The following is a 20,659-nucleotide window of genomic DNA, read 5'->3' as shown; positions in this document are numbered from 1 at the left end:
ATAAACATCCACATGTCTTCCTTCGGTGCACTGTACAAAGTACACTAGCCCTCCCTGAACTTAGTAAACTTGGAAACAAATGTACATAGCATTAGATTCCAGCACAAGCAGCATGCTGTAAGACTAAATGGGGCACTTTTTGTTAGCAGATCACTGTACATTACAAAATCCCTGTCGAGTCTTCTGAACCACTATCACTATTGTTGACTGATCTTAGCTTGTATGGGCAAGAAGGAAAATGAACAGTGATAAGGGGATAAATCTGTTGACCTGAAGGAGTGATGGGTTTTCTTTAAGGGGGAAAGGCCAGGAATTCTGAAAATCTTTGAAACTGATTAGCGAGACAGGGCTCTGGCAATGAACCAAGCTAGCCAATGTGGCTGCTTAAATTGTACTTGGCTTAAAGCCCGAGGACCTTCTGTCAAATGTACTTTCTGTCCACTACCTAATAGTTGTCTCTTCTTCAATAGGAGAACTCTTACAACCTTGAGGCACTGACATTTAGTTGAATGTATCATAAAATTTTTTCCTTCCAATTTATACCATTATCCTCCTCCTTTTCCTCTTGTCTCCTATACATCTTGGCATTCTTTAAAAAACTAAGTAAATAATGTGATTCACATCTCTCGTCTTATAACCCAAACCATTTTAATTAGCAGGAATTGGTGTACCATCAACACAAGTCTAACAACCTCACAGCGGGTTTTTTAAATTATTAAGGGATGATTTGCTCTAATAGCTTTCTGGTAAGAAGAAGCTTTCTTTGAGAACAAAATAAGTGATCGCTCTATAAATGAATCATTCTCCTTAAAGAAGAAGAGGAGGAAGAGAGGGAGGGGGAGGGAGAGGAAGAAGAACAAGAAGAAGAAGAGGAGGAGGAGGAGGAGGAGGAGGAAGAGGAAGAAGAGGAAGAGGAAGAAGAAGAAGAAGAAGAAGAAGAAGAAGAAGAAGAGAAAAAGAAGAAGAAATTTCTCCAGTCAGCAGATGAGAATTTTTCATATATGTCTGGCAAAACTTGTGACACAAAGAACAAAATAATAATTACATTTCCTAGTATTAGTCATGTCAAAGATTACGCATTTTTACCAATTTAATACTACACTTTTAACTTCAATCTTGTGAAGGAAGCCAGAGTTCTCTGGAAGACAGTCTGGAAATAATCTTTCCAAAGAGTTGAGAAAAATCTCTAAGACGAAGTGAGTAGCTGAAGAGAACTATATTACCGCTACAAAGCATCAAGCACTTTCCATATGGACTAGAAGCTAAAAAGATTAGCTTCAAAGTTACGCATTTGGTACTCTGATAATAAGCATTCTTGTGCTAGTTTGAAATTAGAACTGCTTTCAAAATGTTAACATTTTCTATAGAGGCTGTTCTTAGTCAGTGCAAAGCCAGCAGGCTACATTCTCTGTGTCAGGTAAATCCTGCTGAGGCCTCTGATTTTATTAAATCTCTGGCTCATTCCTACGGGGGCTACACACATTTTGGGCAGAGCATTCATTCCTTCATCCAGGGAAACAATCTCTTCCATTCTGCCAGTTGAGGACATGAACCTAGAGTCTGTGCGTGTACCTGTTTACCTCCACACAGAAGACACTGTGGAAGAAGATGGACACAAGGGAAGGAGATTCTTCTGGAAAAAGGTAAAAGTTGTCCTTTGAGGTTATTTATGAGACTTTGTGACCAGTATTGCTGAAAAGCTGGGGTTAAAGAGACGAGCTAAGAAGACTGAAAGCTTATAGAGCACTTGGCTCTTCTTCCCAAACACTGATGCACAGAGAGGAACACAGAAGCAGTTCAGGCTGAGGATCTCAAACGTGGCAACGGGTGGCAATAGCAGGCGAGACACTGGGGTAACACACAGAGGAGACTTAAAAGTAGGGATGACTATGCTGAAGGTTAGAAATGAGAGCTCAGAGGAGAGGTAAGTGGGCTGACCTCAAGAGTCTGGCCTAATGGCCGGAGGTCACTGTTGAGTCTGAGGACAAAAGAAAGCTGTGGAAGAAAGTGCACAACAAGATGTGGCCTGAGAGAGGACTCTTGAGTCTCACTATTTTTAGTGACTGATACTGGAGGTGGAGATGCAATACACGAATTCAAAGTGAGGAATGAGCCGTGGGTAATGTAAAGAAGGATGCAGGCAGATGTGCAGAGGCAAAGGCCAGTGCAGTGAGAAAACACAGGAGGGGAACCAGTAACAAGGCAGTCCTAAGACAGCACAAGTCCTGAGTGTTGAAGATAGACTTTAGGGGGAATGAACAAAACAGAATGGAAAGACTAAAGCCAGTGAGCTAGAACAAGACAGAGTGAGAGTGGAGGCAAAAAACATTTCCAAGGTGCTGGCAAAGAGAGAACAGCCTGGCACATGAGTGATTCAAGCAATCAGAGTCAGGACAGGAATGTCTCTACAAGGACTTAGACTAGCTGGTGAGGTTTTGTCTGTTCTGCAACATAAGAAAAAGAAGCCATGGAACTCACAAATTTAGAACTGGAGGCAGTCACATATTACTGTATTTCAAATGTGATGAAGGGAAACTATCAAAAGCCTCACTATACCCTATATCAAAATATATAAAAAAGAATGTCTCTGTCTGGATATTCTTTAGCTCTGTGGTGAGAATACCACCCTATTTAATAGTTAGTGGTGAGGATATTTTAATACAATTTAGTATTCCAGGCCAATTCTGGTTTAGCCTGTTTCCCTTATTACATAATATTTGTTTTACTCTTAAAAATGTCCTGTTTGGGTGACAAATTATCCTGTCATCCTACTTATAATTCAAACCTTAACAACAGTGGTATTAGAAACTTAATTTGCAAACAAGCTAGAGAGTGAAAATTAGTGCGTTAAACACAAACTGTCTTTGGTCACAGAAGAAATGACTAATATTCATTAAAATGTGAAATGAATATAAGGAGGAGGACAGGAAGAAACCATCTACACGGAAGTTAAAGATACCTTTATCTGGGGATACTGTGCCTTTTTCTAGGAAAGCAACCAGAAACTTCTGGATGGTAAAGTAGGGCCACAGGACAACACAGGGTATCACTCTGATCTCACAGTGCTGTAGGGGATGTGGTGGGAGCATTCTGTGATGTTCGCAGCTGAGAATTTTCTGGGACTAAATTGAACCTGAAGCTTGCTGTGCTTCTTTTGAAACCACTTTCTAAACTCTTCTAAGAAACATCCAGATAAAAGCACACTGCAAACTAAGAACAAACAAAACAACATTTCGATGAAAAAACAAACATTAGGATATAAGGGGAAAAGGGGGAATAGTTTACTAACCAGAAGGCTAACTGTGCAGCCAATCTTTTTGCCATCTACCTCTCCCATTTTCATGCAGTCCCTAAAAACAAAAAGCAATAGTCAGAACTCGGAACTTCCTTCCTAGGGGAAAACACAGTTTCTTCTTTTAAAGGGGTTGGGAAAAGTACTGTCAGAGGCCGGAGGCAATTTGCAAGTTGCCATTGAGTTGCCCTTGAGACAGAGGCTCTGGGGACCAGGAGAATGCCCCAGGCTGCATGATCTTAGGCGAGGTTGGAAGCTCAGACACTTCTGAGCACCAGTTTCTGCTGAGAATTTCACTTTGCAGAAGGACTATGCTCCCTCTCAATAGACAGGGTGCCCTAGGAGAAAAAGGAGTGAAGATGTGTTCTTATACACCTCCCTCCAGTGGGTTGAGAAACAGCTGGATGCCTGGCCATCAACAATGAGAATGAGGGTTCCCCTTTGTAAAAGAAAAATACCATGCTTTAACAGTTTAGATAATTTAAAAATCAAAAAATTACATCTATGAAAGATAACAGTGTGCATTTCACACACCGCCCGACTTTCATAAGAAAGCAGGACTGTACAATTCTCTGTTATACTGTCTTCAGCCTAAAATCGATGGGTCTCCTGGTTCTACGGCTGAGTCTAAACACCAAAAAAGATTCCTTTACTAATGAGACTCTGAGAACCTTCTCAATTCACTAAGACTTTGAAAGAACTGTCAGCCAAAACAAAAGGGAGGAAAAAGGGGGAAAAAATCAAAAACTTAGAACCAGCTAGTTAGAAGTCCATCACCTTATTGCACAAGGTTCTGTGGTCTGATTATCAACTCTTTGAGCGATTAACTCAAGCGGAAAGTTGACTGTATTCTAACTCTTTGATTTTCTAGCTGGAGCATAGCGCATCTGGGAAACATGGGACTTCGCTTACCTGTAATCTAACAACCTTTCCATTAGACGAGTTACAGTGGCAATTAATGAAACGCCACTCTCCCTCCATGTTTCCCGCTCAATTTTCTTTAGTAGACTGGAAAAGAAAGAACCCAGGGCATTTTCAACATTTATTTTTATCAGTCACCATGACAACCATTTTACTTTCATCAGTACCTTAAATGCCTTAGCAACCACTGCAACATCTCACAAGTAGCACGATTTGCAAACAATGTCTTACCTAGGATAGGGACCAAATAGTGGAATTCTAATCCAGGAAGCATTGACAAAGCAAATTGATTTTCAGATTATCCAAGTCATAAAATACGAACACATGCATATAATCATATTTTCAAAATATACAAGCACCTCACAGATCAAAGACATTTCCCTCTAGCTTCTTTCTTACACTAACAGAGGCTTGAGCCTTACCACAGCAAATAACACTATGAAAAGCGAAAACAGGAGTACCTCTAAGTTTCCTTTAAAATAAGATCTTGGTTTATTCACATAAGAATGTTTTCCTACCTCTCAGTGGAATGCATCTTCATCCAGGCAATTTTACTGCAATGCAACTGCTAGAGGAAAATCCTTGTACAGACGGTATGACGTTTTGCGTTTTTTCCCTTCCCTTCACATTTGCCCACTCAATACATATTGTACTATCTGTGCACTCACTCAACAGTTTCATTCATTTTGTCATTAATCACAGAGGATTGTCTATGTGGTAGTTACAGCAGATCGATGACAAGTGCCAAACCTCATCTCTCCTCCTACATTTCCCCTTAAGCACCTTGGAGCACAGGCACTATGTAAACACAAAATAATAATAATAATCACAATAATTAGGATAGGTTTGACTTTCACTCCTGCCCCTTGGCAAATTAAGCATACACTTGGCAAAGGCTTTATGACTGAACTTCCCCCAAAAGATAAAAGTAAGAACATAGGCATGGCAACGTGAGGATCATTCCCTTCCCCTCCAAATTTAATGATCATTTCTGTCTAAAAAATCTTGTTTCCCTTTCATCTTGGTTTCAGGAATAACTGAGAGAGAAAACATTTCTCACAAGTGCAATCTAACCCAATCACATATTGTGCTTAGAGGAAAAATAAATGTTAAAGAAAAAAGCTATTCTGCCAAAGCCTGATTGCTTGCTTGCTTTTTCTTTCCTTCCTTCCTTTCCTTTCCTTTCCTCTCCTCTCCTTTCCCTTCCTTCTTTCTTTCCTTCCTTCCTTCCTCCCTTCCCTCCCTCCATCCCTTCCCTTCCTTCCTTCCTATGCTATGTTGTCTCTCAATTTTCCTTCCCCCTTCTTGCTATTGCCATTCCAGTGCCCAGCCTTCTGTCTTCTCTTCTCATCTGTTGCCTGTTCAGCCCTGACCATTTGTTTTTCTGGTTTATTCTGAACTGCTTCCTAGATTAAGTTGGGGGAGGGAGGAAGAGAAGTAGCACATGAAGGGATGGAGCCTGTCCTCACTAATCCCCCAGGAAAGGTCCCCTAGTTTGTTTAAAATGTGTTTTCTTTAAAAACAAAACAAAACAAAACAAAACAAAGAACAAAACAACCTCTGAACAGCACCTGTTTTGAGCTTAAATGCCAAACTGGTATTGAACCAAGTAGTCAAATGAATGCCAAAGTAATGCAGGATGATGTAGAAATTTCCCCAAGTGACAGCCCACACCTCATATACTTTACAGGCTGAAAAACAACTCAAGTTAAGTAATAATCCTAAAAATACATAGAGACTTCTTTTGTGGGCATGAATTTCATTAATTTGCACAGCCTCTTGATGCAGTGAGAACTCAGAGCTACATAACCCTCTTGTAAGAAGAGGCACAGCCCTGCAGACCCCACTCCCTTGACTAATTCCAGACCCAGAGGTTAGAACCAAGCCTAGAACCCAATTCATCTGCAGCCAGCCTTGTTCTTTCTGTCCAGAAGCTTGTTCTCCCAGTTTACCTGATACAAACTGAGAAGGGGCACCTATCAGCAAGAAGAGACGAGTCTTTCTTGATAACTTGGGTGAGACTGGGTATTTTTATTTGGTCTATAATCATGCACATGGGCCCATGTTGAGTATACAGGGGAGTCCTCTGATAACAGTGAAGGGTGTTTTTATTGCTAATTGATAGGCAATGGGCCTTCATAACACTGGAGAGCACGATAGACCACAGTCCTGTAGGATGACATTATGCTCAATAGGCTCTTACCCTATGAAAGAACATCAACGGGGGAGGTAGGATTTGACCCTAAATCTACTTCTCTATCATAATGCAATGGTATGGAGGCCATCAAGCCTACATAAAACATCTGTGTCTGTCCACGCTCTTCTTTTTTTTAATTTTTTTAAATGTTTATTTATTTTTGAGAGAGAGAGACAGAGTGTGAGCGGGGGAGGGGCAGAGAGAGAGAGAGAGAGAGAGAGAGAGAGAGAGAGAGAGAGAGAGACAGAATCCGAAGCAGGCTCCAGGCTCCAAGCTTCCAGCACAGAGCCCAATGTGGGGCTCGAACTCACAAACTGAGAGATCATGACCTAAGCCAAAGTCAGATGCTTAACCACCTGAGCCACCCAGGAGCCCCTGTCCACACTCTTCTTAACCCAAAGTGCTAGATGCCTAAAATATGTATTGCATAGCTAATGCTCTGTCTCTAAACTAAAATTAAATGTGTCATCACTAAATAAAGACCCTGAAAGAATCTGGAGACTTATTTAATTATTTAGAGCAACATATGAGGAAGAAGTGAGAGTGATGGTATCTCTTCTGGAAACCCTACTGTGCACTCCTACAGCATAGTCACTGCAGTGCCCCCAGCCCTAGAAGAGTACCCGGCACAGGGAGGTGCTCGATAAATGAAACCCAATGGGTGAACCAAGTGGAGCCAAGGGAATTAGAATTTAGTTCTGATACTCTATTCGGGTTATATCACTATTGGTGTCTATGTCCTACAATTTCAGCATTATCAAAAATAATAAATCCTGACTCCTACTTATTTCAAAAAAATGTAGTATGGGTAAATGAAGATAATGTTAGGGTTGATGAAAGGCAAAGTGAGCTCTTGGGAAGGAAACTGCTACACAAAGGTCAAGTCTCCTTCTAAGGAGGCTATCTGGGCAACTATTACATTTTAAGGAAGCAGTGAGCTACATTCAGCTTCCGAGCAAATTTTATGAAGTTTCAGATATGAATTACAGAGTGAGAGCCTGTATCATTATGTTCCTAATTCATAACGTGTGCAGTGACTCAAGGTGCTTATACTAAGTCTTTGTGATTTCTATTGCCAAAAAAGCATTTTATTGTTTCCTGAAATACAGCTAGATTTTCACTTTCTTTTCTGAGCTCAGGTGGTAATGATATTTAATTATTACTTTTAGGTTTTATTTAATCCCAATATGCTGAATATAAAGGCATGAAAGAAAAATATTTATAGCAACATTTCTAATAATGTGCTAAAAATCATAAAAGAGAAATAATCTCCATTGAATGAATCAGGCACCTTGAAACAGTCCTAACTATAGATGCTTAATATATTAATTACTAGTTTGATTCTAATGTCAAGGTACATCTTCTATTTCAAAGCTACATTTATACACAAGCAATCCAAATTGCATGCTATAGGCCTTTATTAAAGTAGATAAGAGGCACTATAAAATGATGTATTTATTAATCTTGTGAATTTATTATACATAATTAATCACAAAGCTCAAGAGATTCATTTCACTTACTGGTTACTCATTTTAGTTCTTTGTTCAAACCAAGGACTAGTAACCGAAATGAGAGCAGTTTTCAAAGGCAATTTATTACACTGGATGAGGTTTTAATCAGAATTCTTGCTAAACTCCAGCTGTCATGAAATACAGACGCTTTGTACACTAGAACGAATGAGGGCTTGGTGAATAATTACTAAAAGTTCCAGTTTAATTACAGTATCAGAAGAAAATGGTTTTGTTTAGGAATCAGCAGAAAGAATGTATTTTATCATCACCCACCACCATCCTAGGAAATCTGTATACCCCTTCTTGGCTTTTCCTTTGAATGTAATTTTCTTAAAAGCTTCAGGGATGATTTTCAATCAGGCAAGTTTAAATCTATCAGTCACTAATAATACTTTGTAAACCTGTATACTAATAATATCTACTTTTCTAAATTAATCATAAAATGAATTATACAACTTGGCATTTGGCTATCAGTTTTAAAGCATTAATAGTTTTTTTTTTTTTTTTAAAGTAGGCTTCATGCCTAGTGCAGAACCCAATGTGGGGCTTGACCTCACAAACCTGAGATCAAGACCTGAGCTGAAATCAAGACGCTTAACCGAATGAGCCACCTAGGTGCCCCAAAAGCATTAATTGTTTTACGTGACACTTAGGCACAAATACAAGTAAGAGTATATTTTGTAATAGAAAAGGTATCGCTGAATTATTTTTGCACTTGTGAAAGAAGTGCAAACATTCTCCAAGCACAATGAGGTAGTCCTTCCTTCAAATAGAAGCACTTTATCAATATCCTAGGACTGAAAATGACTGAGATCCACAGAAAATGTAGAGAAAACAAGTGTTAGAATTAAACTTCTAAAATACTAAAACACTCTCACATATCCTCTCTGGCCATCTCACACAGTGGATGAAACCTTGGTATAAGCAATTCATCCTGCACTTGGTCACATTCTGCCCTTCTGTCCATAAGGATAACTTCAAAGTCTCCTTACAGCACTCTTGTGGTATTTAGCCTCCATTCAAATCCAAATTAGAGAATTTACTAAAAATGACTTGCTTCTGTGATATTCTAATAAGAAACATTCAGAAAGCAATTAATAATGGTGGGTGAGCAATGGGTATCGATGAATTAAATCAAGTATTGAAAAACATGCCAACTATGTTAGTTTCTCCAACAACAAATCAGCCAAGGATATCTTGCTTTGGAAAGCATTGCACAAGAACTCGAGAATCACACCATTTCCCACGCCCCGCCCCTCCCACCACCCCCACCGTTAACCCTACTTAAAATCATTATCTTGCAGCCTGGTTTTAATTCCGGGGCTTGAAAAGAGTGAGATTTGTTACATAACACATGTGACCTGACCTCATCAGAGATTAAAATAAGGAGACGTGTCTAATCATCAACACAATAAGATCCGTTTGCCAGAGTTCGGCAATTATCCTTTATTTCACACTCCACAAAGACAAAGCATTCCTGCGAGACCCAAGCTGTCTTTGCAGCTCTCAGCCGCTAAGCACGGACACAAAATCCTCTGGATGGAATCAACATGAGATAAACATATTACTCACATACTGTTGAAGAGCTCACGGTATGTTTCATCACCTTTGCCTTCTGACATCAGGCTGTCCAGTTTGTCAATTAGCTTAGCTTCCACCTGAAACATACCCAAATATTACTCCCTTTCTTTCCCTTCACAAAGTGGGATTTCTAGGCAAACTGAAACATACTCAAGTCTGCAAGGGAAAAGGCAGCGAATTTTGTGAAAGCAACATTATCATAAGCTGCGGTTAATAGCAGATATCCCCTTGGAATTCTAGGGGCTAATTTAGATAGAGTAGCACAACTTCAAACTCCCGGCAGGGTAGCATTTGCTGCCACCAAAGACATCTATCTACTTGTTGACTCAAACACAAATGCTTGCAGCCCCACTTAAACATGTGAATTTTTTTAAGAGCTATAAAAACTGGCAAGTCCTACTTATTTATTTATTTATTTTTTTAAAAAATCACTATATGTGTAAGAACATTAGCAGAGTAACATACCCACAGACGTTAATTTAAATCTTTGATGTGTTTCATGTTTTTTTTTCTTTCTCAAAACAGTTCGAGGTTGCCCTAAATCTCTCTGCTCAAGATGAGAACTTGCCTTATCCATGTACAGATGGTAAATCCATAGAAATATTCTAAGTCAGCAATAAGCTACATGAGAGAGAAAGGACATATTTCCTGAAAAACTGTAGTCAAAACATTTATATCTTCGAGAATGTAAATCCTTTAGGCCTTGAATATCAGAAAAAGCAGAAATAGCCCCTTCATCTGTCTGAGGCAGCAGAGACAGAAAATGAAACACCCCTGCATAGCCAGAGAGAGGTAAGCAATGACAGATTGGGAGGGATATGTGACATTGTCAAAGGACTAAGCTCAGTTATTCCTTTGAATCAAATTCTAATAAGGGTATGAAGACAAAAGGAAAGGACAGTGGGGTCCCCCCCAACACGAGAACAATTTTAAAATAGCCTTTTGTTCAGTGATTAGCTTCCTTGAAAAGAAATGTAGATATGGATACAGGAGAAAGCCATGCTTCCGGCAGTGGGAGGGTGCTGCGTATGCATTCAGCTTGCTCAGACCGTTGACAATCATTTCTAAAATTTGAGAGAGGCTTCACTGGGAGAAGCATGAAGGGGGCGCCAGATCCTCCACACAGGTGAGCGTGTACAAGTTAGTGCGGGACAGCGCCGACAGAAAGGAAGCCTACCATCTCTAACTTGAGTAACCTGGCATGGCAAATCAGCTGATTTCTTACGTGATCTGATTTTGTAATAAAAACATCTATTCTTTCCAAAACTGGAGCAGACCTAGCAGAACCTAGTCAACGAGAAATGATAGGCTCATCTCTTCAGAATCTCCTTTGCAAGAATTTCCACTGCCTTCCTGTTTAAATTAATTCTCAATGCTTCAAGCAAAAAGCAATAAAACATTCTGTGCACCAAATGGTCAAAACTAAGCCATTCACCAAATGCAATGTGTGAACCACTGAGAGGCCAATGATTTTAAGAATCGTTAACCTTCCAATTCCTCTGTGTTGTGGCCAACTGGGAACAAAAAGAATCTCTGCCAGCTCTTTAACAAAGACTTGGAAGTTGAAGAATTTTTCAGCTGAAAGGGATTTTAGGGCTTCCACAGGGGCTCGGGGGAACACGAACTGGAGAGGTGACCAAGGCCATATGAACGGGAGAAGGCAGGCAAGGCTGGAATCTAGGTCCCTTGAAAGCCTGTTTGATACTTATTTCCCAACTCAGAGTGGAATCTGGTAGCTCAGAGAAGTTCAAGCAGAACTGAGACTCTTTCAACTGTTCTGAGAAGCATGTCCACCTACCTGTTTAAAATTGCCGGTCCGTCTCTGCTCCCAATCCATCATGTCATGAAAAATAGGAATCATGACATTCCGGAGATCTGGCTGTGGTATCAAGGTCACTTCTAGGAAAGGGCCAATCAAGGCAGGGATAAAATGAAGCTTGTGCTCTCCTAAATTGAATCAAACATTCAAGTTTCAGTATATCAATCTTAAGAAGATTTCAGAAAATTTATATTATTCAATTTATTTAAAATGATTGCTAGGAGTACATGCAATTAGAGTTGTCTCTCCAGGCAAGAATATATTTCCCTAAGCAGATATATAAACAGTAAATTTCCATATGTTGATTAATATTTCTCCATCATTTTATATTAAAAAACTAGGGATTTACTTTTTCACAGTTAAGAAAAGCTGTAAGATACCATTAAAAATTACACCACAAATTAAAAATGATGAATTAAAATGACACCAAAAGTTAAATCATCAGGAATTGGTTATGTATACTATTATATAGTCACACATTGAATTTTTTATGCAGTCACTAAAAATGAGGGTTAGGAAGGATAACAGGCCAAGTTTCTCAATGCGATTAACCGAAAAAGCAAGGCATAGGGTGCCTAGGTGGCTCAATTGGTTAAGTGTCCGACTTCAGCTCGGGTCATGATCTCAGGGCTCGTGAGTTCAAGCCCTGCATCGGGCTCTGTGCTGATGGCTCAGGAGTCGGCTTCAGATTCTCTGTCTCTCTGCCCCCTCCCTGTTCGCTCGCTCTCTCTCTCACAAAAATTTAAAAAATTTTAAAAAAGAAAAAGCAAGGTAAAATACAGTATGGATGGGTACTTCCTTCGTTAAAAAGACGAAACATATGTGTGTGTGTGTGTGTGTGTGTGTGTGTGTGTGTGTGTGTATGTAGTGGTAAGTAGTCAAGAAGATTTATCCCCTAATGTTAACCACAAAGGTTATTATCTCTGGGTGGTTAAAATAATAGACACTTTTTATATATGAAAAAAGTGGTCCATGCATCATATAATTTTTCTTATGTTTTTAAACATAATAAACACACAGCCTAAACAAAAAAGTAAACGGTAGTTCAAAAAAAAAAAAAAGAATGTAACAATTTTCTAAAAAGATTACAGTGTAACAAACAGTGAACTCAAAATGGTATAATTACCAAAGTACACAAAGGTATGGTACTGATACTTCCGAGGAAAGGAAGGTAGAGGGTGGGGTGGACACAGATGATTTCATCTAGCAAATGAGTGTTGACTTCAGTTCATTACACTAATCATCTATGTTAAATCTCAGAGTTTCATTTTGATAATAAGCACTAACTTTTAGTATCTGAAGCATGTGACACTGAAAGCAATCATTTAAAACCCATAGAACAGGTTAGGAAGCCAAGCAGAAGGGAGCTGGCTTCATGCAAGAAGATAGTTTCCCCTTATTCTTTTCTACCTTTAGTCTTTTTTTATGCAAGAGTCAAATATACACAAATTCATACCATTCAGAGTTACTTGCACATTTTGGAGTTACATACCTTTGCATTAATTATCATTTTCTCTATTTTGTTTTCTGTACTAGAAGGCATGAGTATGGCCGAAGAGCTTGGATATATATAAATCCGGGGTGCAAATATGGACTTTAAATTTATATTGGCTTTAGAGGGGTTTTTAAATGAAAATGAAAGGAAACATTTGGAGATTGGGGGGGGGAAATGATGGATGAGATCAAAGACAGGCAAACCCAAGCAGGTGTTTGTAAAGTCACTGCGTTTTGCGATTGGAAGGTGCCTAGAAACAGTTCAGCAATCTTCACCATGTGGCTCCCCATCCCTTTTCCTCCATGCTAGGGACATTAGCAGGACACAAGCCACACCCCCCAGCCTATCTGAAAGTCCCTATCCTTTCCAACACTGAAACCACACAGTCTTTTCCTTTCTCTTTCAGGTTTCATTAAAAGTAATTTGTTTCTCACCATCTCTTAATTACTTATTCATACCCATTATGTGTGAGGAATAAACTTGGCTTATAATTCCTTTTGCTCTCCTACCTTTCTTTGTGATCCAGGTACCATTTTATCTTTCCCAAGGGACTCCTTAGTTCTCCTCATTCAAGCAAGAACACCTCCTTCTTATTCATCAGAAGAAACTTCCTTATTAATCTAACCTTGTACACTTTCCTCCAAAAGAATGAGTCCTTTCAAGACTGAACAAGCTCACTGTGGCAGAATACAGAGAAGTGTCAATCCCTAGTTCTTCTCCCTGTATCTCCCCCATCCTCCCAATACACACATTTCAAGCAGGGAACTAGCTGCCAGCTTTTGGGATTGCTTTCCTCAGTTATTTTTATCAGGGCAGAAAGCAGAAGCAACCTGAACTCAAAAACTCATACTGTCATTTGGAAAAGCCTAACCTACTCATTGCTTATTCAAGATATTCTGGCAAAAGAGGGGAAGAAAGAGAAACAGGGAAGGAGACTTCCAGCCCATCCTGAGATTAGCAGGCCTTACACCCATTCCATGACTCTGCCCCTAGGGGATGGCCTCAGAGGTTCCAGGTCTACCATGGATGCTATACCCTCACAGAGCCATGGACTGAAGGGACCATACATGCATCATGTAACCAATAAGCAGGAAGGCTTCCCCACGGTTTTGAGACTGTGTAAGACACCAAATCTTTGCACAGCCTTTGGGTATGTGTGGAGGAGGGGTAATAGAAGTGGCAAGAAAGACAAAATAAAACTGAATTCCCTGCTAGCCCGAATAGTCCTCCCTGGCTTGGTGAAATGAGATTCAGAGCTGCAACATTATCATCTTCCTTTTTAATCTTTCCTGGGCCTGGCATCCTTTGGCCCTCTCTAATCAAGAACAGCATTAGCATGCACTTACTTTATTTATCACTGTTTGCCCGAGTATTTTTGAATCTCCTTTAAAAAAAAAAAAGTCTTCTATTTATAGACATTTTACAACCTGATTTTCTTCTTTGAAAAATTTTTTACTATGCATTGTTTGGTGACAGATGATGACATTTATCCTGGGGAGCACTGAGTAATGTACAGAATTGCTGAATCACTATGTTGTATACCTGAAGCTAACATGACTGTATGTTAATTATACTTCAATAAAACATTTTTTTTACTATGAAAAACCTTAGATATACATAAAATTATAAAGAATAGTAAAGCAAATCCCCACATACACATCATCTAGTTTCAACAATTACCTACTTGTAAAAGAAACTTGTTTTCGATGTTTATTTGAGAGATGGTGAGAGACAGAGCATAAGTGGGGGAGTGGCAGAGAGAGAGGGAGACACAGAATCTGAAGCAGGCTTTAGACTCTGAGCTATCAGCACAGAGCCTGACGCAGGGTTCGAACCATGAACTGTGAGATCATGCCCTGAGCTGAAGTCGGACGTTTAACCGACTGAGCCACCCAGGCGTCCCATACAATTATCTACATTTTTGCCAATCCTGTTTCGTCTATCACCGCAACTATTTTCCCCCCTCTAGGGTACTTTAAAGCAAGTCTGAGATATATCATTCTACTTGTATGCAAATCAGTAAGCATCTTTAAGGTAGGACATTATTATTTACACACACACACACACACACACAGAATTACAATGCCTTTACCACACCTAACAAAGGCAAACAATAATTCCTTAATCTAAAACTCAGCCTAAATTAAACTTTCTCTGATGGTCCTAAAACATGTCATTTATAGTTGGTTTCTTTTAATCACAATCCAACTAAGTCCATACAGTCTATTTTGTAGCCTGATTTTCTACTGACAGTAGACAGGCCACACCTACATTTAAATCACTATACAGGAATGCATGAAGGTAGCCTTATTTGCTGAAAACATAGTCTGGGAACACAGACCCTATGCAAACCTGAACAGGCTCTCCACTATAGTAAACCTAATTCTTCCCAATCAGCAAAGCAAAATTTTGAGCTATGTATGACAACAGCAAAATAAACTTTATTTAAATGATTTCTTTTTAAACTGAAGATTTAGTATACTTTCCCCATCTCTAATTGTCAGCCACATGGTCTTGTTTTGAAGTATTTAGGGCATCTGCTACTTGGGCTGCTGGAGTTTTATATTTATGGGCACAGAACAGCCTGTTAGGGAAGTATTGATTTTTCTACAGCAGTTACAAGACGCTGTGTTTGCAAATGTGGGAAAAAGAGCCCACTTTATATTTAGTAAGAATGTTAGTTCAACTAAAAATAGCAAAAAAAAACTTAACCTTGAAGCATGATGAATGCCAAAGGTGGGACACAGTAGTCAAGACTAGCTTCTTTCTTTGTAGACTATTCCTGTAAGTATAATGCTAATGTATAAAATTGGGGGGCGGGGATTTATGCCCTCCCCCTTCTCTTTCCCCTTGTCTTGACAGGGGAAAGACAGTCCTTCCACTTGGAAACGAACACATTTAAGAAAAGGTATTCGCTTTTCACTACTTGGTCTTTACTCTTCAAAAGTATTTTATCAAAACCACAGGGAGATACCACCTCACACACCTTAGGATGGCTATTCTCAAATATAAAAAAAAAATTTCTCTCCAAGAGAGAAAAAGAGAGAAAAGAACAAGCGTTGGCAAGGATATGGAGACAATGGAACTCATGTGTACTGTTAGTGGGAATGTAAAATAGTACAGTCACTGTGGAATACAGTATGGCATTTCCTCAAAAAATTAAACCTATAATCGCTATATGGTCCATTGTTCATAGGTAAATCTAGGGATATAATGATCAGATTCGGAAATCGTACAGCTTTGTGCTTAAAAGCAGACAAAATTACATGTGCCCTTTATTCCTTGTCCTCAACAGAATGGAAGACCCAACTTGTTCCTAGCATATGAAATAGTTTCCACACTTCTACGTAAATATTAATGACCAAAATCTGATTGAAAAATATTGTTCAGGGGCGCCTGGGTGGCTCAGCTGGTTGAACATGTGACTCTTGATTTGGGCTCAGGTCATGATCCCAGGGTCATGAGATCAAGCCCCTCATCAGGCTCCATGCTCAGCCTGGAGCCTGCTTAAGATTGCTCTTTTCATCCCTCTCCCCAGCTCTCCCTCTGTCTAAAATAATAATAATAATAATAATAACAATAATAATAATAATAAAAATTGTTCAGTAAAATTTTGTTTCTGTATTAGACTAACTGGGTAGTTTCAAATGGCCAAAAATGTATTAATTACTCTGAGTATTATTTCCTTTCTGCAATTTACTTTCTAAAAGTTAGCGTTTTTTTTTTGTTTTGTTTTTAATTTTTTTTTCAACGTTTATTTATTTTTTGGGACAGAGAGAGACAGAGCATGAATGGGGGAGGGGCAGAGAGAGAGGGAGACACAGAATCGGAAACAGGCTCCAGGCTCTGAGCCATCAGCCCAGAGCCTGACGCAGGGCTCGAACTCACGGACCGCGAGATCGTGACCTGGCTGAAGTCGGACGCTTAACCAACTGAGCCACCCAGGCGCCCCTAAAAGTTAGCGTTTTTTATATCTACTAAAAATTACTGAGGATCTTGATTTATAAAATCATAAAGCTTACTTGCTTTACTAAAACATGGTGATTGGTTTTTATCAAGATTTTTCTTGTCTCACAGAAACTGGACAAAAGGTTTAAAATGTAACATTTTAAAACTAAGCTCTGTACAGACATGGGCCATTTTTGTTATATCTCTCCAAATAACTTGCACATAGCCAGGGCTTTATGAATTATGTGACAGTGAATTTGTTGGCCTGTTCCATTAAGAAATGGATGTCTATAATTATCTGAATAAAATCTTTAGCATTCTAAACACTCAATGTGACATCTTCCATAAACCAAATTGTAATAAATATATTTTCAGATTCCTAAGTAACAAGCTGAATTAAGGTCTCTGAGGGGTGTTAAAATAGCACTCCGAATCCTTAATTTTTCTTATCATTTTGTAAAAATTCATGTTGTAAGAGAGGCTTTAACACTTCTAAACATTTCCCAAGTCTAGTTGTTGTACAATAGCAGTGACCTTTAAAATTCACCTTATGTTTTGGAAGTCTTAGAAAAGTCAGGACACAACTCCAGGGAAATAATACAAAAACAAAGGAATGAGGTGAAAATTTACCCTCATCTTGTATTTGAACTATGTCATGCTGGGAATTTGTATTGAGTATAATGAGCCTTTTCTAACAGACTGCTAGAACTAAGCTAGAGCTAGTCTTTACGGCTGGGAAAACAAAGAAAGGGGATAGTATCTAAAGCAGTGCTTTCCAATCCTTAGTCAAGAATCATCTGGAGAACCTATTAAAACACAGTTGTGTCCACTCCCAGTGATTCTGTTTCAGTAGGTCTGGGGTGGAGCCAGGTCATTTGCATCTCTCACAAGCTCCCAGTGATGCTGCTGGGGCTCCAGGTCCATTTGAGTACCGATGTTCTAAAGACTACTGACATGATCATGTGTTGGGGGGATCCATATGTTCCAGAGATTTTCCACATTGTCTAGATTTTTGAGCGAAACAAAGAAATAATTTAACACAAAAACCAGAGAGGTAGAAATATTTTTGTTTTAAGGACAAAATAGCTGGGAAAAGTTTATCAAGTATATCATGAGATCATTAGGCAGACTAAAGGCACCAGCTTTATTTAACAAGCCCATGGTCATGGCCCTAAGTGCATAGCTATCCTGGCTTGAGTAAAGATTTATGTGGAAACAACCACATAACCATTAGCAAGGCTAATATTCATCTAAAAGGGAAATCTGCCATGTTTTCTAACATTCTGGTAACTCAAACGAATCTGTCCTGGTTTTATCATTTGAGCTCTGACAAGGATTTAATCAACCACAACAGCATTCCAATGCAATATTCTTTGGAAAACATCTTGTTAAATTAATGCCAAATGCAATATGGGCAGTACAGGGCTTTATCTGCTTTCGAAAAACACCACAAAGAATTAACAAAACATAAAGACTGAGAGGGGTACTCATCAAGTAAGACAAACTGATGCTATTTTTGAGCTGAATCTAAAGATACATCATAGACTTCTTCTAGCTGGCCTTAGACAGGTGGAGATTGCTTTCAAGATGCTAACTCACTTATTTGCTGAAATTACCAGCAAGCACTGAACAGGGGGCTCAATTATATGTAACAAGCCTTCCTCAAATTGCTATGAATATCACTATGTATATATACAGATCCTGGTCAAAAATCATTCTGTCACATGAAGTAAAATGATAATGGTTCTATTTTCATTTACAGAAAACAAATCCTGCCATTTCCAAGTTGTGCTTGGATGAGCCCAAGAGAAAAGATACTTTTAGATCATTACATATTCAATTCAAATAAGCCCATCACTTTAATGAATTGCAAGGAGAAATTTACAATGCAGTAATAGTAAATGAATACTATAAACTTGCACAATTAGCATACAAAATTAAATAAGTTGGATCTCTATAAAGAAACCATATGCCAATGAGATTGTAAAACAATTTATTTTCCAAATATTATTCTTTTCCATGCAACCAGGTCAGGGTCAACAATTTACTATAGTAATACGCTCTATCTGCTGTGTCATTAACAAAACGGAATCTAATAGTATCTTAGCAACTGCAGATGCTTTAAAATCCTTCAGCTATACTCTTTATGATATAGATCCATGCTGTCAAGTTTTTAAGAGTACTGGTGCACAAGCCAATGCTCCATCAAGTTAATTCTAAATTTGTTATGATTCATAGCCTCAATTCAGAGTTCTAGAAATTTTGAGTTGTTACAATCCCAAATTCTGAAAGATCAGCTCATTGCTAAAAATGTATTATTGGAGCATTGGTAGATTATAAAATTTATCGTTCATGAATAATGAAACACACAAAGGTAAGTTGATTTTTCAGACAGGTACCAATTTAAAAAATTAGTTATAACCATATTCAATTCCAAAATATCAATTATTTTCTATGATAACTATTGATATAGACACTTGGTTTCAAACGCCATCATTGGTAAATTGTCCTTCATTTGCACACTTAAAAGTACAGTGATCAACTACAATGGAGGTGGCTTCTCTTTCCATTACTTACCTAGGTTTTGCCACATACTGAAAATTTCACAACCCATTGTGACGCGCATGTCACCATACCTGAAATAAAACAAAAAGCAAACCTGATACAAAGCCTTCAGAACAAAAGGTATTTGTGTCTCTTTAAGATATAAACTATCAATGTGAATTAAAAGACACTATGTTGGGGGGTGGCTGGCTGGCTCAGCTGGTGGAGCATGTGACTCTTGATCTCGGTGTTGTGAGTTCAAGCCCCATGTTGAGTATGGAGATTACTTAAAAAATAAAATCTTAAAAAAATAAAAATAAAAGACACAATGTTTTTTGTTTGTTTTAAAGTTTATTTATTTTGAGAGAAAGAAAGAGAGACAGGGTATTTGAGCAGGTGAGGGGCAGAGAGAGAGAATCCCAAGTAGGTTCCACACTGCCAGCACAGAACCTCACACAGGGTTCAAACCCACAAAATGTGAGGTCATGACCTGAGCCGAAGTTAAGAGTCAGACACTTAACTGACTGAGCCACCCAGGCGCCCCAAAGGCACTATGTTTTTAATTAAAGATGTTTAATGTAGGTGTCGTAATGCTTCTAATGTAAATTCTTGTATAAATCCTTTAATAAAAAAGATCTGTCCCCTAATTTATTTGATTCTTTTTTTAATTTTTAATTTTATTTATTCCCCACTTTATTACTCTTTTAATAAATATGTAAGGTAAATGTCATTATTTTCAACAAACATTTTTCTTGATTTCACCTATACTTTTTAGACATTTCTTTAACCTACACTTTTTTTTTTTTTAAATTTAAATCCAAGTTGGTTAACCTATCGTCTACTAATGATTTCAGGAACAGAACTTAGTGACTCATCACTTATATATAACACCCAGTGTTCATCCCAACAAGTGTCTCCTTAACGCCCCTCTTTCACTTGCCCATACCCCCACCCCCCTCAACACCCCACCAGCAACCCTCTGTTTATTCTCCGTATTTAAGAGTCTTTTATGGTCTGTCTCCCTCGCTGTTTTTATATTATTTTTGCTTCCCTTCCCTTATGTTCATCTGTTTTGTATCTTAAATTCCACACGAGTGGAATCATATGATATCTGTCTTTCTCTGACTGACTTCTTTCCCTTAGAACAATACACTGTAGTTCTAGCCATGTTGTTACAAATAGCAAGATCTAATTCTTCTTGATTGTGGAGTAAAATTCCATTTTATATATATATATATATATATATATATATATATATATATACACACACACCACACCTTCTTTATCCATTTATCAGTCGATGGAGATTTGGGCTCTTTCCATACTTTGGCTATTGTTGATAGCACTGCAA

General features: G+C 38.5%; 1 protein-coding gene across 5 annotated transcripts in view; it reads right to left on the bottom strand.

The window, feature by feature from the left end:
• The window catches only part of DOCK4 (dedicator of cytokinesis 4), a 429,626-nt gene that overhangs the window by 48,381 nt on the left and 360,586 nt on the right, over positions 1 to 20,659 (bottom strand). For 4 of the 5 annotated variants that reach the window (XM_027075294.2, XM_027075298.2, XM_027075297.2 and 1 more), the window contains 6 exons: positions 19,342 to 19,400; positions 11,301 to 11,449; positions 9,494 to 9,579; positions 4,445 to 4,471; positions 4,205 to 4,300; positions 3,290 to 3,350 (listed from right to left, as the gene is read on the bottom strand). In XM_027075294.2, the coding sequence (XP_026931095.1) occupies positions 3,290 to 3,350; positions 4,205 to 4,300; positions 4,445 to 4,471; positions 9,494 to 9,579; positions 11,301 to 11,449; positions 19,342 to 19,400 (478 nt within the window). The remainder of the gene's footprint in view (positions 1 to 3,289; positions 3,351 to 4,204; positions 4,301 to 4,444; positions 4,472 to 9,493; positions 9,580 to 11,300; positions 11,450 to 19,341; positions 19,401 to 20,659) is intronic. The other variant, XM_027075295.2, reaches the window with a different exon arrangement.

The sequence above is a fragment of the Acinonyx jubatus genome, chromosome A2, assembly GCF_027475565.1.
Source record: "Acinonyx jubatus isolate Ajub_Pintada_27869175 chromosome A2, VMU_Ajub_asm_v1.0, whole genome shotgun sequence".
Lineage (NCBI taxonomy): Eukaryota > Metazoa > Chordata > Mammalia > Carnivora > Felidae > Acinonyx > Acinonyx jubatus.
The sequence above is the reverse complement of the archived record's forward strand: the minus strand, read 5'-3'. Positions and strand labels throughout refer to the sequence as shown.